This window comes from Euleptes europaea, chromosome 7 (genome assembly GCF_029931775.1).
Source record: "Euleptes europaea isolate rEulEur1 chromosome 7, rEulEur1.hap1, whole genome shotgun sequence".
Taxonomy (NCBI): Eukaryota; Metazoa; Chordata; class Lepidosauria; order Squamata; family Sphaerodactylidae; genus Euleptes; species Euleptes europaea.
Genome location: NC_079318.1, coordinates 20,312,650 through 20,313,551, shown reverse-complemented (window position 1 = coordinate 20,313,551; position 902 = coordinate 20,312,650). Strand labels below are relative to the sequence as shown.

The 902-nt window shown below is 66.4% G+C and overlaps 1 protein-coding gene across 1 annotated transcript; it reads left to right on the top strand.

Annotated features, from left to right (window-relative positions):
* PRR18 (proline rich 18) lies at positions 1-561 on the top strand. The gene has a single exon (XM_056853316.1). It carries the CDS (start codon positions 1-3, stop codon positions 559-561), a length of 561 nt encoding a protein of 186 aa, XP_056709294.1.
* The last annotated feature ends 341 nt before the right edge of the window (positions 562-902 follow it).

Below are 902 nucleotides of genomic sequence, written 5' to 3'. Positions count from 1 at the left end.
ATGTCCCTGCCCCCCCTCGCGCCGCCGCCCGCCGCCGCCCCGCGCTTGCAGCCCAGGCAGCAGCAGCAGCTGCAGCGCGCCCCGAGGCAGGCTTTGCGGTCTGCAAAGGGTGGCGGGGCGGCCTCCAGCTCCCGGCCCAGCGCTCCCCTGCCGCCGCGCCCCGGGAGCAGGGGCCGGGCGGCCGCCCGGGGACGCTCGGCCTTGGCGCGGCCGGGCTCCTGCGAGGCGCTGCGCTTCTCGCTCAGCCTCCCGCCCGAGGCGATCGGGGCGCTGCAGCGCCGCAGCCGGGAGAAGCCGCCGCCGCCGCCGCCGCCGCCCGGACGCGCCTCCCCGGACGCCGCGAAGCGCCCCCTGGCGGCCGCCTCGAAGGCCGGCGGCGACCCGCGCGCCCCGCTCCGGGGCTCCCTGCTCCGCTGCGACGACGTGGAGGACGAGGCGGCGGCGGCGGCGGAGGACGGGCTGGTGCGCAAGTGCACCGAGTGGCTCCGGGGCGTGGAGGGCGCCGCCGCCCGGGGCCGAGGCGACAAGCTGGGCACCCTGCCCCACCTGAGCACCCTCTGAAGGGCCCGCCGGCCTCGGGAGCAGACCCAGGGGCGGGCTGAGCTGGGAAACATGGCTTGCCAGGAGACGATGGGGGGGGGGGCACCGCTCCGCCCGCAACTACAAGGCCACCGTTTAATTTTTGTATCAATTTTTATTTTTGACATGTTGTCTAATGTTTTTTTTTTATATATATATATACTTTTTATTAATGCTTATAACATAAAACCAAACAAATACAATAATAATGTAAAAAAGTAAAAAATAGAAAATGCAAAAGAGTATCGATGCTTCTTAGTACGTTCGCGGTTGCAAAGTTATAAGATTCAAGAAAGATACCCCTTCGACCCTCCGCCCACCTT